The sequence below is a fragment of the Pristiophorus japonicus genome, chromosome 16 (genome assembly GCF_044704955.1).
Source record: "Pristiophorus japonicus isolate sPriJap1 chromosome 16, sPriJap1.hap1, whole genome shotgun sequence".
Lineage (NCBI taxonomy): Eukaryota > Metazoa > Chordata > Chondrichthyes > Pristiophoridae > Pristiophorus > Pristiophorus japonicus.
The window spans coordinates 59,471,933-59,493,826 of record NC_091992.1 but is presented as its reverse complement, the minus strand read 5'-3'; the positions used below and the strand labels follow the sequence as shown (position 1 = coordinate 59,493,826).

At 48.1% G+C, this 21,894-nt stretch overlaps 1 protein-coding gene across 1 annotated transcript in view; it reads right to left on the bottom strand.

Moving 5' to 3' along the window:
* mybbp1a (MYB binding protein (P160) 1a) overlaps window positions 1–21,894 on the bottom strand; it is a 110,386-nt gene that overhangs the window by 52,504 nt on the left and 35,988 nt on the right. The window contains 8 exon segments of the mRNA XM_070857366.1: window positions 2,021–2,122; window positions 3,566–3,717; window positions 7,522–7,621; window positions 10,930–11,038; window positions 13,601–13,807; window positions 14,031–14,156; window positions 15,132–15,242; window positions 18,348–18,637. Of these exon segments, the coding sequence (XP_070713467.1) occupies window positions 2,021–2,122; window positions 3,566–3,717; window positions 7,522–7,621; window positions 10,930–11,038; window positions 13,601–13,807; window positions 14,031–14,156; window positions 15,132–15,242; window positions 18,348–18,637 (1,197 nt within the window).

Here is a 21,894-nt window from a genome sequence, read left to right as displayed (position 1 = left end):
ACCCTCACCACATTTAAAAGGTGCTTGGATGGGCACTTTCAAGTGCCGTAACCTCCAGGGTTACGGACCTAAAGCTGGTAATTGGGATTAGACTGGATAAGCTCTTGTTGGCTGGCGCAGATACGATGGCAAGTACTGTAGGGAATTGAATAAGGCCAAGGTGATCTCCTGGACTAGTTTCAATCGCCTGGATGGGTCGAAGAGGAATTTTCTCAGATTCTGACCCCCCACCTCCCCCCGCCCCCGCCCCAAAATTGACCCTCCCATGAGATCACATGGCTCCGGTTGGGGTGGAGTGTAGAATGTTTCAGTGTAAGGCGTGTCGCAGTTGTGTGGGGCAGACTGGTTGGGCTGGGTGCTCTTTATCTTTCTGCCATTGTTCAAAGGTTTATATGTAACCTTCAGGGCTGCTGACTGAGGGCTGTGCGGTTCTTTATCGGCCGGCACGGACACGATGAGCCGAAATGGCCTCCTTCTGCGCTGTAAATTTCTATGTTTCTATGTAACATTTCGCCTCTCCCAGGAGACTGTGGCACCTCGGGGGTAGGGGATCGCAAGTCCCGATATGCTGGGCATCGCAACTATATGGAACAGGAGAGGTGGACCAGCAGGTCTTTCCCAGTCATGTAAATGACAAGCTCCAGCCAATGACCCTGTGTAAATGCACTGCAAGGTGCCACGTCCCACATTAAGCTATACAGACCTCAAGGTTCCAGGTCTAGTTCTGTGTCGGGTTAACTGACCCTAGCAACAGGGTGGTGCTACAATTTAAGGGGAGGGGATGGTGGAGTGGTAGGTGGAACAAAAATATAGCCCGGTTTCCATTTCTGGAAAAGACAGGTGTGGATGTCAGAATAGGGCAGGACTGGGCTTGGATGTGCTGCCCTCTGCTGTCAAATAATTTTCTGAGATGGGAAGATGGGTACTTGCAATTGTATAGGGCCCTGGTGAGACCGCACCTGCAGTATTGTGCACAAATTTGGTCTCTTTACCCAAGGAAGGATATACTTGCCATTCAGGGAGTGCAATGAAGGTTCACCAGACTGATTCCTGGGATGGGGGGCTTGTCTGATGAGGAGAGATTGAGTATACTAGACCTACATTCTCCAGAGTTTAGAAGAATGAGAGGTGATCTCATTGAACCATATCAAATTCTTACAGGGCTTGACAGGGTAGATGCAGGGAGGATGTTTCCTCTGGCTGAGGAGTCTAGAACCAGGGGTCACAGTCTCAGAATAAGGGGTCGGCTATTCAGGACTGAGATGAGGAGAAACTTCTTCACTCAGAGGGTGGTGAATCTTTGGAATTATCTACCCCAGAGGGCTGTGGAGGCTCAGTCTTTGAGTATATTCAAGACCGAGGTCGATAGATTTTTGGATATTAAGGGAATCAAGGGAAATGGAGATCGGGCGGGAAAGTGGAGTTGAGGTAGAAGATCAGCCATGATCTTACTGAATGGCGGAGCAGGCTCGAGGGGCCGAATGGCCTCTGTCTGCTCCAATTCTTATGTTCTGATGAAAGCCATCACCACGGATCTGACAGGTGTCTCCCTGTCGAGGAGGAGAGCAGCGAAGACTAATTTTAAAAACTCACAATTGCAGATGTATGGCAGCATTAAAAGTTGGCAACCCTGAGAAGCAATGCTTAAAACCACATGAATAATTCTGGTTTTTTTTAAAGTTATTGAAGGTGGATCTCACACAGGCAGCCATGCTGTACTCTGGTCACAGTGCCTGCCTGACGCACACCAGCAGGAAGCGCTGAAGCAATTGCTGTGCGTTCATTGGCTGCCCATGTGCATCGGATCAGCCTCGCGAATGGAACAGTGTACGCCGGGGAAACAGGGCAATGCAGCCAAGGGGATTCAAAACTCATTCTTAAAAACAAGAACCAGCAAAAACAAAACTTGGACGGTGCATTTTTACGGATCAACTCGATTCCAAAAAAACATGCAGTCCAGAGTACCACCTTTAAACTACTGACCGATACTACAGACGGTTTATTAAGGTGAAGGTCTAACCTCGTCTTCGGGTGGTCGCTTGACTGTCTTCTTCGCTCCCTCAAACTCCTCAGTCACTATCAAGGCGCTCTCTTCGTCCCCTTCAGATTCTGGGTTGAAGATCTATTTAAGAGAAGACGGCTTTAGAGATTGAAGAGAGTGATCCTTCGGTATGGCCCAGGGCTCACCCAACCACGAGGCAACGCCAACACCTCACTCAACCCTACACACAATCTACCCACTCTGGACAGAGTCAGCTGATCCATGGAGACGTTGCTAAACTCAAAATGACCTTCTGAGAGATTACACCAGCTGTTTGAGAAACCGCTGGATTAGGGCAAAGGTTTGCTCATGCAATGGTTCAGGTCAGTTACTTCATTCGCCCATGCCTCATTTCAAAGCACGTCGATCATGGGCTGCCATTTTATTTTTAAATGGTGTGTTGCTGGTCAAAAATCTCCACTGGTTTGGAGGGGTGAGGTGCATTTCTAGCAGTAATCAAAACAATGAAGCTCGCAATGAAGTGGGCACAGTCTCACTTCGCAAAAAACACCAGCCCCAACGCCCCACAGCATATCATTCCAGGGCCCTGACAGAGAGACAGACGTCAGCCCAGGGCCCTGACAGACGTCAGTTCCAGGGCCCTGACAGACAGACAGACTTCAGCCCCAGGGCCCTGACAGACAGACAGTCAGCCCCAGGGCCCTGACAGACAGACAGACGTCAGTTCCAGGGCCCTGACAGACAGACAGACAGACAGACGTCAGTTCCAGGGCCCTGACAGACAGACAGACGTCAGTTCCAGGGCCCTGACAGACAGACAGACAGACAGACGTCAGTTCCAGGGCCCTGACAGACAGACAGTCGTCAGCCCCAGGGCCCTGACAGACAGACAGAGGTCAGCCCCAGGGCCCTGACAGACAGACAGTCGTCAGTTCCAGGGCCCTGACAGACAGACAGTCATCAGCCCCAGGGCCCTGACAGACAGACGTCAGCCCCAGGGCCCTAACAGGCAGACAGACAGTCGTCAGCCCCAGGGTTCTGACAGGCAGACAGACGTCAGCCCCAGGATCCTGACAGAGAGCCATCAGCCTATGCATCCTAGCCCATCACCTCCTGCCACCCAGTACCCTGAGGAGAGGGTGAAGTTGCATTTTTATAACACCTCTTCTCAAAGCACTTCAGAGCCAATAAATGAGGACGACGATCGGCTAATCGTTTTTTGGTGGAATGGGTTGAGAGAAGATCTTTTTCTCCGATCTCTTTGTTCTTGGAATACCGCCATGGAATTAATAACATTTATCTGAACTAGCAGAAGGGGCCTTGGTTGAACATCTCATCTGAAAGACGGCACCTCCGACAGTGCAGCCCTCCCTCAGCACTGCACTGGAGTGTCAGCCTGGGTTATCTGCTCAAATCTCTGGAGTGGGACTTAAACCCATGAACTTCAGACTCAGATTCGGTGAGATAAGTCAAAATAGAAAGAGGGAAAGAGTGAGAGAAGGAAAGCAGGGCATTATAACAACTGGAAAAGTATTTAACACTGGGTTCTGCCACATTACTTACATCCAGGATGAGCTGCAGTGCTCCCTTAGTCACGTGAGGACAGATCCGCACAAACACCGTTTTCGAGACTTGCCGCATCAAACGACTCGGTTGGGAGAGAAAGGACAACAAGATTTCAACCACCACTTCCACCCACTCTGGTTCTTCCTCGTCTGCGAAGAGAAGTGAGAGTTAAAGAACATTTGACACCTCGTTCTTACTTTGCGCAGAAACAGACACTTTGCTATCAAGTGCTCCTGTTACACACGGGAGGGATCGGAAACTTGATAGTATTTCTCAGCTCTATGGAGACCGAAGTTCCCATTCTTAAATACCTGCCACACTGCTGCTCAGCCAACCTGGAGCAGAGCCCAGGAAGCCCCAGCCCTCACCCAGGGCACCATGCCCAGCCAGTCGGCTCGTTACGCTGGCTCTGGCCAGGCTGCTGGACTCCAAAATTCTCGTTCCTGCTTAAATGAAGAGAACCACAGCACCCCCACTCCGCCCCACCTGCCACTTTTCCTTTGTGCTAGGTATGACTCAAGCCAGTGGAGCGTTTTCCCTGATTCCCATTAACATCAGTTTTACTAGGGCTCCTTGATACCTCACTCGGTCAAATGCTGCCTTGATGTCGAGGGCAGTCACTCTCACCTCACCTCTGGAATTCAGCTCTTCTGTCCATGTTTGGACCAAGGCTGTAATGAGGTCTGGAGCCAAGTGGTCCTGGCGGAACCCAGACTGAGCAGGTTATTGCTGAGTAAGTGCTGCTTGATAGCACTGTCAACTACACCTTCCATCACTTTGCCGATGATTGAGAGTAGACTAATGTGGCGGTAATTGGCCGGATTGGTTTTGTCCGGCTTTTTGTAGACGGGACATACCTGGGCAGTTTTCAACATTGTCGGGTAGATGCCAGTGTTGTAGCTGTACTGGAACAGCTTGGCTAGAGGCACAGCTAGTTCTGGAGCACATGTCTTCAGCACGACAGCTGGGACATTGTGGGGCCCATAGCTTTTGCTGTATCCAGTGCGCTCAGCCTTTTCTTGATATCATGTGGAGTGAATCGAATTGGCTTTTGTGATGGTAGGGAGCTCAGCAGGTGGCCGAGATAGATCATTTACTTGGCACTTCTGGCTGAAGATGGTTGCAAACGCTTCAGCTTTGTCTTTTACACTCGCATGCTGGGCTCTGCCATCACCGAGGATGGGGATATTCATGGAGCCTCCTCCTCCTCCCATTAGTTGTTTAATGGCTCAGCAACATTCACGGCTGGATGTGGTAGGACTGCAGAGCTCTGATCTGATCCACTGATTATGGGATTGCCTAGCTCTGTCTATAGCATGCTGCTTCAGCTGTTTAGCAAGCATGTAGTCCTGTGTTGCAGCTTCCCCAGGTTGGCACATCATTTTTAGGTACGCCTGATGCTGCTCCTGGCATACTCTTCTACACTTATTAAGCCAGGGTTAGTCCCCTGGCTTGATGGTAATGGTAGAGTGAGGGATATGCTGGGCCGTGAGGTTACAGATTGTGGTGGGATACAATTCTGCTGCTGCTGATGGCCCACAGCGCCTCAGGGATGCCCAGTTTTGAGCTGCTGGATCTATTCTGAATCTATCCCATTTAGCACGGTGGTAGTGCCACACAACACTCTGGAGGGTGTCCTCAGTGTGAAGACGGTGTTTCCTCTCCACAAGGACTGTGCGGTGGTTACTGCTACCAATGCTGTCATGGACAGATGCATCTGTGACAGGTAGATTGGCGAGGACGAGGTCAAGTAGATTTTTACCTTGTGCTGGTTCTCTCGCCACCTGCCGCAGGCCCAGTCTGGCAACTATGTCCTTCAGGACTCGGCCAGCTCGGTCAGTGGTGGTGCTACTGAGCCACTCTTGGTGATGGACAGTGAAGTCCCCCACCCAGAATACATTCTGTGCCCTTGTTACCCTCAGTGCTGCTTCCAAGTGGTATTCAACATGGAGGAGCACTGATTCATCAGCTGAGGGAGGGCGGTAGGTGGTAATCAGCAGGAGGTTTCCTTGCCTATGCTTGACCTGAAGCCATGAGACTTTATGGGGTCTGGAGTCAATGTTGAGGACTCCCAGGGCCACTCCCTCCCGACTGTATACCACTGTGCTGCCACCTCGGCTGGGTCTGCCCTGCCAGTGGGACAGGACATACGCAGGAATGGTGATGGAGGAGACTGGGACATTGGCTGAAAGGTATGATTCTGTGAGTAACTATGTCATACTGTTATTTGACTAGTCTGTGGGGCAGCTCTCTAAATTTTGGCACAAGTCCCCAGATGTTAGTGAGGAGGACTTTGCAGGGTCGAGTGGGTTAGGTGTGCCGTTGTCGTGTCCGAAGCCGGTGCCAAGGTCGATGCCGGGTGGTCCAGTGGTTTTATTATTTTTATTGTTTCTTGTAGCAGTTTGTTACAACTGAGTGGCTCGCTGGGCCATTTCAGGGGGCAGTTAAGAGTCAACCTCATTGCTGTGGGTCTGGAGTCACATATCGGCCAGACCAGGTAAGGACGGCAGATTTCCTTCCCTAAAGGACATTAGTGAACCAGATGGGTTTTTACAACATTCCGGCAGTTTCATGGGCACCATTTCTGATACTAGCTTTTTTTAAATTCCAGATTTATTCAGTTAACGGAATTTAACTTCCCCAGCAGCTATGGTGGGATTTGAACTCACGTCTCATGATTATTAGTCCAGGCCCTTTGGATTACTGGTCCAGTAACATAACCACTATGCTGCAGAAATAATATAGTGGCCTTGGAGAGGGTACAGTGTAAATTTGGCAGAACTATACCGGGCTAAATTATGAGGACAGGTTGCATAGTCTAGGCTTGCATTCTCTTGAGTATAGAAGATTACGGGGTGATCTAATCAAGGTGTTTTAAGATGATTTACAGATTTGAAAGGATAGAGAGAGAGAGAAACTATTCCCTCTGGTGGTCCAGAACAAGAGGGTTATAACATTAAAATTCAGGGCAATTCAGGGGTGATGTCAGGAAGCACTTCTTCACACAAAGGGCCGTGGAAATCTGGAAAACTCTCCCCCAAAAGCTGGGGATCAATTGAAAATGTCAAAAGTGAGATTGATGGATTTTTGTTGGGTAAGGGTATCACGGGTATAGAACCAGGGCAAATGGGTAAATGGAGTTTAGAGAGATTAGCCATGATCTAATTAAATGGAGGGACAGGGTCAAAGGGCTGAACGTCCTTCTCTTGTTCTCATGTTCCTGATTTTGCATCCGCATTAAGCTTTGGGCTCAACTTCTGACATAGTGCTTTACACCAAGGTACTGAACGGACTATGGCCCAGAAAGCTTTACGCACCAGCAGACCTATGTTTAAAGGTAGCTTTGTCACGGTGATAAGATCATGCCTACAAAAAAAAAATCATATCATCAGCAACAAAAACTTTCTGGTGAAAGGCAATTGGCTTTAGTTTCAAAGTCATATTTCTACCATCAAGGCATGTGCACAGCACAGAACTGTACATATAACAGAAGGGCGAATCCACTGCAATATGTTTAATGGAAACCTCACAATGCATTCTGGTGGCATCTAGTGGTGGCTAATAGGCACTGCATGGACCAACAATTGTTGCTCTGGTCGAGAATTACATCCAACAGACAGCACAGAAAAAGGCCATTCGGCCCAACTAGTCAGTGCATGTACTCCACATGAGCTTCTTCCCACACGGCTCTTATATCGCTCCATTCCCTTTCACACCTCTCATGTCTGTATCAAGGCTCCCACTAAAAGTGCCAATGCAATCTGCTTCAAACACATTATGTTGCAAGTTCCACATTCATCTAGAGACATTGCCAAGTGGCAGATTGTGCTTGGCTCTACTGGGTTTCACTCCACCGTCGTAGTTGGGCACACATAACCAGCGCGCCCCGTCGCCAGAACACTGCAGGGGTTACAATAATAAAACACGGCTGAGCGGGCAAATACGGCACTGACCTGTTACAGACTTCGATTGCTGCTGCTTCTTTTTCTTCAGCAGCGACTTCTCCAGACACTCATGCAGGTCACTCAACAGGGCCAGAGAATCCTCGCCATTCTGCACGGGGGATAACAGGAGAGATAAAGGCAGTGCGGGACAGCAGGAGCCTGGAGCAGCACGGCCGAGACCACGTTTACTCGCGAACTTCGTGGGTTGAGATTATTTTCTCAATGCTTGCCCCTCACGCAGGGATTGTTAAAATAGCTCACACATCGTTACATTCACTGGAAGAGCAAGCGTTTAATGAGCAACGGCACCGCAACAAGGCAGCGATTAGAAAATGTTCGCTCAGTCAGGATTCTGTTACGATCCAATTAGATCATTTCTCACCTTCATTGGTACCTCAACAACAACAACTTGTATTTATATAGCGCATTTAACGTAGTGAAACGTCCCAAGGCGCTTCACAGGAGTATAATGCGATAAAAATTGACACCGAGCCGCATAAGGAGAAATTAGCGCAGGTGACCAAAAGCATTGTCAAAGAGGTAGATTTTAAGGAGCGTCTTTAAGGAGGAAAGAGAGGCAGAGCAATTTAAGTAGGGAGCTTGGGGCCCAGGCAACAGAAGGCACTGCCACCAATGGTTGAGAGATTATAATCAGGGATGGGCAGGAGGGCAGAATTAGAGGAGCGCAGACATCTCGGCGGGGTGGGAGTGGGGGCGGGGTAGTGGGGCTGGAGGAGATTAGAGATTGGGAGGTGTGAGGCCACTCCTCACTGAATCAAACACGAACTGCAGCATGTAATCCCTGCAGCAGCTGGCTGTCCGTGAACAATTACAAGCCATGAGGTTCAGCCTGCGGAACTTGGCAGGGTGTGGAAAAATAAAATACAGACAAAACTCTGCACACTGCAAAGAAATTAATCGATGGTGTGCTGGGTCAGATAATGTCATTGGGGCTGAATCCAGATTCGGGTGAAAATCTGCCCGTCACCTGGAATGTCCTGGTGATTCAGGAATCTCAACATGTTGGCACCAGGCCAGGGCACAACCCTGATACTGCACTCGGAGATGGCAGCTGTGGCACATTCAAGCAGGCAACCAGAGACGGCGACACATTAACATTTACTTTGTGAAAGTGTGAAGCTGATATTCAGAATGGGGCCTTCTATATCAAGGAATGACAACAATAAAAAGCTGTACAGTCCACACACACCAGTCCCAACCATTCACCCAACTTCTAATTGTCCGAGCTGTGATTTGTGCAGTGATCGGGTAACAAAATCCGGTTTTGAATTCCCTGTTCATCTCCTTGGGCCATTTCCAGAAGCAGATGGGACTGCTCTCCAGCCTCTGTCGATCTTTAACAGTGACTCGGACGGAGCAAGGCAGGCAGTGCTCTTGGTTTTCAGATTCTTACTTCATCCCTACAGGGATTTAACTGCTTCAACATCTTTTAGGGAACCAACCTCCTGTTCTTACCCAGCATGGCCTATACATGGTTCCAGTTCCACTTCAAAATGGTTGACTCTCAACTGCCTGGGGAAATGGCCCAGCATGCCACTCAGTTGTATCAAGAAGATGACCGACCACCTTCTCAAGGGAACTAGGCGATGGGCAATAAATGCCGGCATTGCCAGCGACGCCCACATCTGAAGTAGGATTATTATTTTTATAAAAACAGTCCCCAACCCATAGTATCCCGTATGGCCCAGTTAAGATCACAATTCGGCACATTGTATGAAGTCAAGAGAGTGAGTTTGCATCCTACATAGTGGGGCTGCTTGTTAGTAACCCTCCCCCATTAACAACAACTTGTATTTATATATCACCTTTAACGCAGTAAAATGTCCCAAGGCGCTTCACAGGAGAGTTTAAAGACAAAACAAATAAATTTGACACCGAGCCACATAAGAAGCAATTACAGCAGATGACCAAAAGCTTGGTCAAAGTGGTAGGTTTTAAGGAGCATCGTAAAGGAGGAAAGAGAGGCGGAGAGGTTTAGGGAGGGAGTTCCAGAGCTTGGGGCCCAGGCAGCTGATGGCATGGCCACCAATGGTTGAGCGATTATAATCAGGGATGCTCAAGAGGGCAGAATTTGAGGAGCGCAGACATCTTGGGGGAGGGGGGGGGGGCTGTAAGGCTGAAGGAGATTACAGAGATAGGGAGGGGGAGGCCATGGAGGGATGTGAAAACAAGGATGAGAATTTTAAAATCAAGGAGTTGCTTAACCAGGAGCCAATGTAGGTCAGCAAGCACAGGGGTGATGGGTGAGCAGGACTTGGTGCGAGTTAGGACACGGGCAGCCGAGTTTTGGATGACATAGGGTAGAATGTGGGAGTGCGTTGGAATAGTCAAGTCTAGAGGTAACAAAGGCATGGATGAGGGTTTCAGCAGCGGATGAGCTGAGGCAGGAGCGGAGACGGGCGATGTTACGGAGGTGGAAATAGACAGAATGAGTTCTGCCGCGGATGTGTGGCCGGAAGCTCTTTTCACTATGTATCTCACTCCCGAATGAATTCATGGATAACTGCACCTCCGAGTGCAGGGCTCAGTCACATAGACCAGAAGATACCAGATTTCGACTGTCAGCTCGTGTACAGTTAGCCCATCACAGCTGAGCTACAAGTTGTGGTGCACCAATCGGCCTCAGCACCAGTGATCACCACTGGAGCCGAGCGCGTGTACATGTTGGGGGGAGTACTCGGCGAGGCTAGGCTGTAAACCCGCCCCTCTCCCCCCGTTTGGATGCATTCCTGGTGGTTTCATCACAGGAATTTCAATCTCCCACTGCCCTGCTTCCACCATTGGTCTACCAACACGTCCACCTCGCTACTGCATTCCCAAGCTAATTAACTCTTCACTACCCAATTGTATGATTCTCAACTTCAGTTAAACAGCCCTCCCCAATAGCCCCCCCCATCTCCAAATGCTTTTTTATAACCACGAAGCAAAAGTGTTGAAATACATTTTTATAAGTACACAATTTTAAAAAAATGTCCCGATGAATTTTCTCCAGGATCTGAGGGCGCTCGACAAGGTAGATGCAGAGAGGAGGTTTCCCCTCGTGGGGGAATCTAGAACTAGGGGGCATAGTTTCAGAATATGTGCTCGCCCATTTAAAACAGAAATGAGGAGGAATTTCTTCACTCAGAGTTATGAATCTTTGGAATTCTCTGCCTCAGAGGGCTGTGGCTGCTGAGTCCCTGAATATATTCAAGGCTGAGAGAGATAGATTTTTGGAGTCTAGGAGAAGCAAGGGATATGGAGATCGAGCGGGAAAGTAGAGTTGAGGTCGATGATCAGCCATGATTTTATTGAATGGCGGAGCAGGCTCGAGAGGCCGTAAGGACGTTCTCCTGCTCCTATTTCTTCTGTTCTTATGGTAGAACCCCTTTGCATCAGAGTATGGGCTGTAAGTACCTTGAAAAGATGAATGCCCACGAGCAGAAAGAGAAGCTGGAAAGCTGAGGTCTCCAATTTCTGAGATTTCTTTGATTTTTTCTGTAGATCCTCCACGGACTGGAGCATTCTGTGAACGGATAAGTGACCCATGAGCACGCACAACAACCATTTCCAATCTGACAAGGTGCCCGTAACAGCAAGAGTGGTCAGCCATCAAGGCGGGTTAACCTAGTACAGGGCATGCAACATGAATAGCTAATTCTAGTACACAGACACACACAGCAGAACATTTTCAGATTTTGAGTACATAGGAAAAGCACGTAGAAAACACCCTGGATTGGGAAAGAAATGCTAGTTGTTATTAACATTGCTGACAGATTTGCACTGGTTCCATTCATAGTTACAGCTGGGGAGTGAATCAGTCGTCAGCGCAACAGGAGACAACAGCTTCAAAACAACACAGATGAAGTGTGACAATTGAGCCAGATCCCCTCCTGGAGGATGGAATTCTGACTCCAGTGGCTCAGATCACTGCCGTGGTTGAGTCTTTTCTCCCCATGTTCCAGAGTACTTTCCCTCCGCCAGCTGACTATGTCAATCAGCAGTGTGCCCAGTGATTGAACAGCGAGCCCTATTCATGGTATATCGGCTTTATCACCTGCCCCTTGACTTCGAAAGGTAGCAAATGAACATTTCACTAGACTGTGACATAGGCTTTAACTCACAAATGTATTAAACAGTAAAGATAAGTAAACAAGAATACAGATTACACCACTTACTATACCACCAATCTTTGTGTTTTGACAAACTTGGAAAGATGGCTCTCTGTTATCCAAGTCATTGTGAATAGTTGAGGCCCCAGCACAGATCAATGTGGGACACATTCCAGTTAGAGTACATACCTATTATTCCAACTCTCTGTCTTCTACCGCCCAACCAATTTCCTAACCAGGTCAGTAATTTGCCTTCAATTACATGAGCTTTAATTTTAGCCAACAGTCTTATTGAAAGCCTTCTGGCACTCCATATAAACTACATCAATAGACATTTCCCTGTCTACTTTAGTTACTTCCTCAAAAAAAGTTAATTTGGTTCGTTAGACAGGATTTGCCCTTTACAAATTCATGCTGGCTCTCAATTGAATGGCTTAGCTTCTCAGATGTCTGGCTGAGCCAACATGGCTAAAATCTACGTTGTATCAAAATAAACTAGGGCATCTTTTCCTGCGAATGGAGCAGATTTTTTTTTAGCCCTTTATTTAGTGAGAATTAAACAGACAATAACATTCTAAATTTTAGATAAAATGCTTCACTTTTGAACGCCAGATCCTCAAACGGCAGGGCTCGCTTCCCAATTTATGTCACTGGACAGCAACGCAGGCTAGATGATGTCTGACCTTAACCATGACCATGTGCAAAGCCATGACAGTCACCACTATTCAGAAATCTGCTAAAGGTCAGCTTCAATACCTCCCTCTCTCTGCCCCTACCCCCGGTACTCCAGTGCAGTGCTGAGGGAGCACTGCACTGTCGGAGATGCGATGTTAAATTGAGGCCCCGTCTGCTCTCTCAAGTGGACGTAAAAGATCCCATGACACTATTTCGAAGAGCAGGGCAGTTATCCCAGTGTCCTGGGAACAATATTTATCTCCCAATCAACATACAAAAACAGATGATCTGGTCATTAGCACATTGCTGTTTGTGGGAGCTTGCTGTGTGCAATTTAGCTGCTGCATTTCCCACATTACAATAGTGACTACACTCCGAAAGGACTTCATTGTCTGTAAAGCGCTTTGAGACGTCTGGTGGTTGTGAAAGGCGCTATATAAATGTAAGTCTTTCTTTTACTTATTGTACTTTCCTGCTTTGTTGCTTCCCTCCTTCGGCTATGCCACACTCTGACCGAGGCCCAAGTGGACCACCTACTCCTAGACCTCTGCTTAAATGGTCACATATTCCAGACTGACACTCCAGTGCTGCACTCTCGGAGGTACCATCTTTCAGTCTTCATTTTTAGGTGGGCGTAAAAGATCCCGCAGCACTATTCGAAGAGCAGGGGTATTCTCCCCAGTGTCGTGGACAATATTTATCTCTCAACCAGTTTCAACCAAAAACGGACTACCTGGTCATTCATCTCATTTTCTGTATGTGAGATCTTGCTATGCTCAAATGGTTGCCCCGTTTGCTAAGCTGTTCTGCTTGGCCAAGATCGGGATTGCAGCACGTGAAGAACTGTCGCTAACAAATGGTATTAATGTGGCAATAAACTGCACCAGGCCACTCGGATTTTAATATATTCTGCTGTAGAGGGAAACATTAAAGACTTGCATTTATATAGTGCCTTTCATGACCTCAGGTTGTTCCAAAGTGCTTTACAGCTAATTAAGTGTAGTCACTATTGTAATGTAGGAAATGCGGCAGCCAATTTTGCGCACAGCCAGCTCCCGCAAACAGCAATGAAATAAATGAGATCATCTGTTTTAACTGTGCAAGGAGCACTCCTTTATGAACAAATAAATAATCCAAGCAACAGACTGCGCATTAGTGCCAAGGTTGCACTGCATTAAAGGACAGCCATCGAGTGACGACACCCGGGGACAATATCTGGGAATAATTACACTGAAGGCATGCTGAGGGGCCCGGATAAATGGCATCCCACTGTCCAAGTTAATTAAGTTTGGGTTACATACCGGTCCCAGGCTTCTCTCTGCTCTTGTGTGAAGGGTTGCACAACTCTGACAGGTTTCTTGTGTGACAGGAGGGCACTGGCGTAGCGAACCACACAGTAGATCCACAGGTTCCCGTCCACTGTAACCCCCAGCACGCGCTTCTCGCTCCTGCCCGCGGATTCCGCAGAGTCGCCCAGCGGAGGAAGGGAATTCAGATGGTTCAACAGACTGGGGACACCAAACACAACACAACACACTGATTAAACAATACAGCATCACGGATATTAAACAATACAGCAGCACGGATATTAAACAATACAGCAGCAGGAGGTGGAAAGAAACTTCGCCCGACATTTTAGGATCATTTTTAAAGTCATCGGAAATCCAGAAATAAGAGAAAGGGGCTGCATCTTTTTGATATGCACTTGAAGGCAAAGTCCCGAAAGCTTACCCAAAGAAGGTATGTGCAATCACATTCCGCGTGGATTCGTCCAGGGGAACAGACAGCGTGGCCTCGGTCTCCGGGATGTCCGGGGTATGGTGCTCGGCTTCAAAGAAAGCGTGGAAGAAAATAAACCTGGATCCAGACAAAGATGGAAAGATATCGGTTCAGTTCTGAGCAGTAACACAAAGAGAGTGAGAGAGAAAGAGAGAGAGAGAGAGAAATAAAGAAACCAATGAAGTACTTTTGAAGTGTAGTCACTGTTGCAATGTAAAGAGAGCGAGAGCCAATGGGAGCGAGCGTGCCACTGAAAGAGAATGCGCTAGAGCGCCAGTGGGAGAAAGAGAGTGCGCGCCAGTCAATGAGAGGGAAGGGAGAGTTGAAGAGAACGCAAACAAGATCATGCACACGAGGGAATGGAGAGAGAACAAAAGCACACAGACGATAGAGAGGGAGAAAACACAGAAGAAAGACTCTACATCTTGCTCTGGGGTGCGCTGTGCTAGATCAAAGTTGACGGCACTGTTGCTGCAGAGCGCCCAAGCACCAGCCATGGAGACAGTTCCTGGAAACCCCTCGGGGGCTATTGCCACTCGCGTCCCCAACAGCAATGTCAATACCATCACTGGAGGCAACTGCCTTCACCTGCTGCCTGTAGGCCAAGTGATCATGGTGACAGCACGCCTCTGCCCTCCTACACCGGTACGGGCGCTTTGTGGTTAGAAAGAATAGTCCCACAAACTGCTACCTTTATTCCCTGGCCATGCTGGCTGCTGTGGATTCGGCCCACACCAATTGACACTGCAGTCCAGCGAAAGCGAGGATCTCACGACCTTAAGAGGAGCGCAGCCTGAACATGCTGGGGAAGGCCAGCAGATCCTTACGGTCATCTCCACCCACTCTTCTCCCCTCCCCACCAAACATGGCAGAACAGGCAGTGGTGCTGGATGTCAGAGACACCAGTCACTTACCTTGCCACTGCTCTCCTCATTGGCAGCCACGGTGATCCCACACAGAGAGAAACGGGTAAAAACTGATGAGTCGTGATTTACACTGCAGCCCTGAAACCTTTCGCCGTGGGCAATCCTCCCCGATGTATCCCCCACTCACCGGGCAATGTCCATCACCAGGTCCTCCTCTTTCTTCACTTGACTGTTGTCTACGATGGAGGTCAGCCGCGCAACAATCCACATCCGCAGCCGCATCACCGAGTGCTGAGCTCTGTAAAACAGCAGGCCTGCGGTCAATACTCAATACGGTCTCAGCATAATATGCCACACAGCTTACAGCACATTGCTACCCGACCGTCAGAGAGACTGTATCCTGGGCCTGCTGACTACCTGTGGCGTGGCCATGTACAAGGGACATCGGGAGTTACTGTACAGTGACAATGAACAGAGGGATAAGAGCAGGCCAAGGCCATTCAACACATCCCGCCTACTCCCATCATCCATCTTTTTTCTGCCCGTGCCCTTCTAGGCTTAGATGAGTGCCAAATCAATCCCAATTATTTAGCATTTACTCCAGTAAGTTGTAGCTTAGTCCTTATCGGGAGTGAAGTGAGACCTGGGTGGTAGCACAACACACAGCAAATCGGACGCCCGGTTTGAACAGCCGTTCCCTAACTTTCTTCGGTGAAATCAGTGGAAAAGAAATTCGGGTGGGGTTTAAACCGGGCAGCCGATCGTTATCGCCCGCTTTACACCGCCGCCAAGTCAAATTTCACCCCCGTTTACTTTAAAGATGACCTTATTTATAATGTTATGTTTGGGGATTTTGCACATCACAACCTCGTGGTCTGCTTTTCTTTCCTGGTAAATCTCTCTGCACACCCACCCTAACTATTCTTTAAAAAAACAGAAAGCGCTGAAAACAGACAAGCCAATGTTTCGGCTGGGCCCTTCTCCACAACTGTTAAACCTATCTTCCCAATTATTTTTACTCCCATCGCTTGAGATCGAAGTCAAAATCAAATCCACCCATGCAGAAGCTTCACCCTGGACCAGGGGCGGAGATAAAGGCACATGCCGCTTGGGGGCAGAGCTCTGTGGAGAGCTGTGGGGGCTGGGTCATTGAATATATTTAAGGCAGAGACAGAAAGATTTTTGAATGATAGGGAGTCGAGGGTTATGGGGAGCGGGCAGGGAAGATGAGTTGAGGCCAACTCAACTGCCGCAGGGATCAGTGCTGGGACCCCAACTATTTACAATCTATATTAACGACTTGGAAGAAGGGACTGAGTGTAACGTAGCCAAGTTTGCTGACGATACAAAGATGGGAGGAAAAGCAATGTGTGAGGAGGACACAAAAAAATCTGCAAAAGGACATAGACAGGCTAAGTGAGTGGGCAAAAATTTGGCAGAGTATAATGTTGGAAAGTGCAAGGTCATGCACTTTGGCAGAAAAAAATCAAAGAGCAAGTTATTATTTAAATGGAGAAAGATTGCAAAGTGCTGCAGTACAGCGGGACCTGGGGGTACTTGTGCATGAAACACAAAAGGATAGTATGCAGGTACAGCAAGTGATCAGGCAGGCCAATGGAATCTTGACCTTTATTGCAAAGGGCATGGGGTATAAAAGCAGGGAAGTCTTGTTACAGCTATACAGGGTATTGGTGAGGTCACACCTGGAATACTGTGTGCAGTTTTGGTTTCCATATTTACGAAAGGATATACTTGCTTTGGAGGCAGTTCAAAGAAGGTTCACAAGGTTGATTCCAGAGATGAGGGGGTTGACTTATGAGGAAAGGTTGAGTAGGTTGGGCAGGTTGGGCCTCTACTCATTGGAATTCAGAAGAATGAGAGGTGATATTATTGAAACGTATAAGATTATGAGGGGGCTTGATGAGGTGGATGCAGAGAGGATGTTTCCACTGATGGGGGTGACTAGAACTAGAGGGCATGATCTTAGAATAAGGGGCCACCCATTTAAAACTGAGATGAGGAGAAATTTCTTCTCTGAGGGTTGTAAATCTGTGGAATTCGCTGCCTCAGAGAGCTGTAGAAGCTGGGACATTGAATAAATTTAATACAGAAACAGACAGTTTCTTAAACGATAAGGGAATAAGGGGTTATGGGGAGCGGGCGGGGAAGTGGAGCTGAGTCCATGATCAGATCAGCCATGATCTTATTGAATGGTGGATAAGGCTCGAGTGGCCGTATGGCCTACTCCTGCTCCTATTTCTAATGTTCTTGTGTTCTCGCCCCCACAAGGCTATGGATGCTGGAGATCAACAGTGACCACTAGATCTTTGTTGGATAAGGGCATCAGGGAATATGGAGCGAAAGCGGGTAAAGAGAGTCACAGTACAGATCAGCCATGATTGAGTTGCAGAACAGGCCGGAGGTGCTGAATGGCCTCCTCCTGTTCCGACATTCAGACCGGACTGTTATTGTAAAACCACAAATCAGCTCCCTCAATATCTTGAGGAGTTTATGAAATTATTAACGAAGCTATGAATCAGTTAAACTCACAAGCCCTTCAAACACTCAGTTGCCATTGGGTTGCACTAACCCGGCACCAAGCTCATGGTCTACAGAGCAGTAGTGATACCCGCCCTCCTATATGCTTCAGAGATATGGACTATGTACAGTAGGCACCTCAAAGCACTGGAGAAGTACCAACGCTGTCTCTGCAAAATCCTTGCAAATTCATTGGCAGGATAGGCGCACCGTCAGCGTTCTCTCTCAGGCCAACATCCTTAGCATCGAGGCACTGACCACGCTCAATCAGCTTTGATGGACGGGCCACACTGTCCGTATGCTCAATACTAGACTCCCAAAACAAGTTCCGTCATGGCAGGCGAGCCCCAGGAGGGCAGAGAAAACGTTTCAAGGACACCCTCAAAGCCTCCTGGAAAAAATGTAACATCCCCACTGACTCTTGGGAATCCCTGGCCCCAGACCAGAATAAAGTGGAGGAGACGCATCCGGGAAGGCGCCGAACACTTCGAGTCTCTTCGCCGGGAGCACGCGAAAGCCAATTACAAACAGCGGAAGGAGTGTACGACAACCCAAGCACCCCACTCACCCATCCCTCCAACCACCATCTGCCCCATCTGTGACAGAGACTGTAGATCCCGCGTTGGTCTCATCAGTCACCTTAGAACTTGTGCTAGTGTGGAAGCAAGTCATCCTCGACTCAGGGGAACTGCCTAAGAGAAGACTCCTTACTAGTCCATAAGCGAGGTACAAAAAGAAACATTTCCTTATTCAAAGGCCTGGTGCCAATAGTAGGCTCGGCTCTCTGGTCATCAAGCGCCATCTCCTGTTTCGCTGTGGTATAACAGCGCAGTTAGTTAAACTTTAATGTACAAACTCAACTCACCGGTCAGCTCGCTCCTTATTCTCCTTCTGCCGTTTGGTGCTGAAGTCTATGCAGGCGCCAAGATCTGGGCTTACGAACATATTCTTTAACCAGTCGACGTAATTCAACAAAACCGAGGGCTGCAGGTGACGGACCACTTTCCAGTAGCTGGGGATGACGGGGTAACCGTGGTTAGTGAGGCACGAGAAGCTGGTTATAACAGCAAACTGTTTCTCCGCATCCTGGGTGCTTTCAAGGAATGAGTCAATGTACGTCTCCATTTCTGGTGCAAACCTGAACCGGTCTGGGAGCTGAAAATGAAATGTTTTAATTAATGATCTTCAGCAGGATTACTGATTGGACAACCCCGTTTCTCTCTCTTTTCCCCCCCACCACCTCACTCAGCTGGGGCAGCGCAGTACTTCACGAAATCCAAGTTACAGAGTACAAAATATACAAGTATCCTAAACAACTTGCATTTATATAGCACCTTTTTCGTAGGAAAACGGCGCAAGGGGATTCATAGGTGCGTTTCACAGGAGCATAATCATAAAAATCAACACTGATCCACATAAAGAGATATTAGGAACAGGTGCCCAAAAGCTTGGTCAAAGAAGTAGGTTTTAAGGAGCACCTTAAAGGAGGAGAGGTGGAGAGGTTTAGGAAGGGAATTTCAGTGCCTATGGCCTTGGCAGCTGAAGACACAGCCACCAATGGCAGGGCAAAGAAGTGAGGGATACACACGAGCCCAGAATTGGAGGAATGCAGAGATCTCAGTGGGTTGCAGGGCCGGAGGAGGTTGCAGAGATAGGGAGGGGCGAGGCAATGGAGGGATTTGAACTCAAGAATGATCATTTTAAATTTGAAGCTTTGCTGGACCGGGAGCCAATGTAGGTCAGCGAGCACAAAGGTGATGTGTAAAAGGGATTTGTTGCGAGTTTTAGGATACAGGCAGCAGAGTTTTGGATGACTTCGTTTATGAAGGGTGCAAGGTAAAAGGCCATACAGGAGGGCATTGGAACAGTCGAGTCTGGAGGTAGCAACGGCATGGATAAGGGTTTCAACAGCAGATTAGCTGAGGCAGGGGCAGAGACGAATGATAAATCGGAGGTGGAAGTAGATGGTCTTGGTACTGGAGCGGATATGTGGTCGTTAGCTCAGCCCAGGGTCAAATAGGATACCGAGATTGGGAACAGCCTCAGACAGTTGCCAGGAAGCGGGAATAGAATCTGTAACTAGGGAAGAGAGTTTGTGGCGGGGGCAGAAGACAATGGCTTCTGTCTTCCCAATGTTTAGTTGTGAGAAAATTTCAGCTCATCCAGGACTGGATGTCAGACAAGCAATCTGCCAACACAGGCAGTGAGTGGTGGGTTCAAGAGAGATGGTGGAGAAGTAGAGCTGAGTGTCGTCAGCATACATGTGGAACCTGACATCACGACTTTGGATGATGTCACCGATGGACAGCATGTAGGTGAGAAGAGGGGGCCAACGATAGATCCAGAGGTAATAGTGTGGTTGCAGGAGATTCTCTAGCTGCGACTGAATAGACAAGAGTTGAACCAAGCGAGCAAAGTCCCACTCAGTTGGACAATAGAGGAGGGTGTTGGAGGAGGATGGTGTGGCCAACTATGTCAAAGCTGCAGGCAGGTCGAGAAGGGTGACGAAGGATAGTGCACCATGGTCACAATCACAGAGCCTCAGTTGTGACTTTGAGTAGGGCCATTTCAGTACTGTGGCAGGGGCAAAAATGGATTTTGGAGATTCAAACATGGAGCTGAGAGAAAGATGGGCACAGATTTGGGAGGCGGCACCACGTTCAAGTACACATACACACAAAGACTTGCATTTATATAGCGCCTTTCACAACCTCGGAATGTCCAAAAGCACTTTACAGCCAATGACGTGCGTCTAAAATGTAGTCACTGTTGTAATGTAGGAAATGTGGCAGCCAAATTGCACACAGCCAACTCCCACAAACAGCAATGCGATAATAACCAGTGATGTTGACTGAGGCATAAATATTGGCCAGGTCACCGGGGATAACTCCCCTGCTCTTCTTCCAAATAGTGCCATGGGATCTTTTACGAGCAGACGGGACCTCGGTTTAACGTCTCATCCAAAAGACTACACCTCCGACAGTGCAGCGCTCCCTCAGTACTGCACTGGAGTGTCAGCCTAGATTTTTGTGCTCAAGTATACATACACGTGACACATACATGTTCACATATACAGGCACATAAATACATATACATACACATGTATACATACACATGCTGACAGATATGTACACACATTTTCTTCGCTGATACAACATGGAAATGTTGAAAAGACACAGCAGGTCTGTCGCAAAGAAGGAGCATTTTAACATGAGTGACATAGAAACATAGAAAATAGGTGCAGGAGCAGGCCATTCGGCCCTTCGAGCCTGCACCACCATTCAATATGATCATGGCTGATCATTCAACTTCAGTAACCCACCCCAGCCTTCTCTCTATACCCTCTGATCCCTTTAGCTGTAAGGGCCACATCTAACTCTCTTTTGAGTATGTCCAACGAACTGGACTCACCAACTTTCTGTGGCAGAGAATTCCACAGGTTCACAACTCTCTGGGTGAAAAAGTTTCTCCTCAACTCGGTCCTAAATGGCTTACCCATTATCCTTAGACTGCATCCCCTGGTTCTGGACTTCCCCAACATCGGGAACATTCTTCCAGCATCTAACCTGTCCAGTCCCGTCAGAATTTTATACGTTTCTATGAGATCCCCTCTCATTCTTCTAAATTCCAATGAGTATAAGCCTAGCCGATCCAGTCTTTCCTCATATGTCAATCCTGCCATCCCAGGAATCAGTCTGGTGAACCTTCGCTGCACTCCCTTAATAGCAAGCATGTCCTTCCTCAGATTAGGAGACCAAAACTGCACACAATACTGAAGGTGTGGTCTCACCAAGGCCCTGTCCAACTGCAGCAAGACCTCCCTGCTCCTATACTCAAATCCCCTAGCTATGAAGGCCAGCATGCCATTTGCTTTCTTTACTGCCTGCTGTACCTGCATGCCTACCTTCAATGACTGATGTACCATGGCACCCAGGTCTCGTTGCATCTCCCCTTTTACTAATCTGTCACCATTCAGATAATAATCTGCCTTCCTGTTTTTGCCACCAAAGTGGATAACCTCACATTTATCCACATTATACTGCATCTGCCATGCATTTGCCCATTCACCTAACCTGTCCAAGTCCCCCTGCAGCCTCTTAGCATCCTCCTCGCAGCTCGCACGGTCATCTGCAAACTTGGAGATATTACATTCAATTCCTTCGTCTAAATCATTAATGTATATTGTAAATAGCTGGGGTCCCAGCACTGAACCCTGCCGCACCCCACTAGTCATTACCTGCCATTCTGAAAAGGACCCGTTTATTCCCATTCTTTGCTTCCTGTCTGCCAACCAGTTCTCTATCCACGTCAGTACATTACCTCAATACCATGTGGCTTAATTTTGCACATTAATCTCTTGTGTGGAACCTTGTCAAAGGCCTTCTGAAAGTCCAAATACACCACATCCACTG